We start from the raw sequence: 1,622 nt of genomic DNA, 5'->3' as shown, positions 1-1,622 counted from the left end.
GCTCTCATGTCTGCTGCTGCTGCTGTCATGTCTGCTGCTGCTGCCCTCGTGTCTGCTGCTGCCCTCATGCCTTCTGTTGCTGCTGCTGCTACTTTGCATGTGTGAATACTCAGAGGGGCGTAGCTTGCTGCTGCTGCTGCTGCTGCTATGACTCGGGCGGTAGTGGCTGCTGCTGCTGCTGCTGCTGCTGCTTCCGGTGTTGCTGCGGCCCCGGCCTCTGCTTCTGCTGCGGCTCCTGCGGCTACTCATAGCGTCGTTGCTGCTGCTGCTGCTGCTGCTGCCATGTTGCTGTGCATGCAATTCAGATCCGCGCTTATGCGAAGGAGAGTTACGGTAGTCCCTGCTGCTGCTGCTGCTGCTGCTGCTGCTGCTGCTGCTGCTGCTGCTGCTGCTGCCGTCTCTTGGGTGCCTGGGGCTCTTCTCAGGGCTTTTGCTGCTGCCGCGCCTCACGACATTGCGGCTTACAGCGAGGCGTCCATCATGCGAAGTGCTGCTGCTGCTGCTGCTGCTGTTGCTGCTGTCCACGTTGCCGTTGCTGCTGCTGCTGCTGCTGCTCGCCGCGCTCGTCGAGGAGCCTCGATATTCTATGTGCCGCAGCTTGGGCTGCTGTTCGCTGCTGCTACTGTTGCTGCTGCTGCTGCTGCTGCTGCTGCCTTGTCCCCTATCAGGCCCGACCCACGATGCAACCCGAGTATGGCTAACGTCTCCCTGCGCTTGATATTTGCTGCTGCTGCTGCTGTTATTGCTGCTGCTGTTACTGCTATTGCTGTTGCTGCTGCTGCTGCCAGCTGTGGGGGAGTCGCGCTCTTCTCTGCTACTGACTCGCAGTGTCTGCGTAATCAGCACCTCCCTGTGGCTGCTGCGGCTGCCATCCCCGCTGCTGTTGCTGCTGCTGTTGTTGTTACTGCTGCTACTGCTGCTGCTGCTGCTGCTGCTGCTGCTGCTAGACACGGCACGAGCAGCGCGGGCCTGCAGCTTGTCTCGCAAACTGCGCACCTTGGAGTGCAGCAGATCTAAATCTCTGGCGCCTTCCTTCATCATGCTGCAGCTGCTGCAGCAGCTGCTGCTGCTGCTGCTGCTCTACTGCTGCTGCTGCTGCTGCTGCTGCAGCAGTTTCTGGCTGCGTAGGGTTTGGAGCTACTGGGGAGTTATGTGGAGGAGATAAACCCTCATTATCGTGCAAAGAAAAACTTCATTCCAGATTCAAATTCCTGCTGTTGCTCCTGCTGCTGCTGCTGCAGCAGCAGCAGCAGCAGCAGCCGCTGCAGCAGTGCCGCAAGGCCAAGGGGAATGTAGTAAAGCGTGGGAAGGGGGTTTAGCTGGTTCAGGTTGCTTCTGTTGCTGCTGCTGGTGTATATAATTACTGCTGCTGTTGTTGTTGTTGCTGCTGCTGCTGTTGCTGCTGTTGCCTGTGCTGCTGCTGCTGCTGCTGTTGTTGCATGCAGCCGCCGTGCACAAGAAGGAGTTATTGCTGGAGAATGTCTGTCAAAGAGGGTAAAGTGAAGAAGGGTTTATGCTGAGTCACTCTAAAGGGATTATATTTGCTTTTGCTGCTGCTGCTGCTGCTGCTGCTGCTGCAGGCAGCCCCAGCAGCAAGGCTTGTTTGCATGCGGGCCTCAGCT

The 1,622-nt window shown here is 58.1% G+C and overlaps 1 protein-coding gene across 1 annotated transcript in view; it reads right to left on the bottom strand.

The window, feature by feature from the left end:
- Positions 1-1,038, bottom strand: part of EAH_00043900 (CAM kinase, CDPK family TgPK1, putative) — a gene marked incomplete at both ends in the record, with an annotated part of 7,535 nt that extends 6,497 nt beyond the window's left edge. Inside the window, one exon of the mRNA XM_013394941.1 lies at positions 1-1,038. This exon is cut by the window's left edge and continues 1,368 nt beyond it. Within this exon, the coding sequence (XP_013250395.1) occupies positions 1-1,038 (1,038 nt within the window).
- Positions 1,039-1,622: the final 584 nt, after the last annotated feature.

This window comes from Eimeria acervulina, genomic scaffold, assembly GCF_000499425.1.
Source record: "Eimeria acervulina Houghton genomic scaffold, Eah_scaff595, whole genome shotgun sequence".
NCBI lineage: Eukaryota > Apicomplexa > Conoidasida > Eucoccidiorida > Eimeriidae > Eimeria > Eimeria acervulina.
This window is presented reverse-complemented; position numbering and strand designations above follow the sequence as displayed.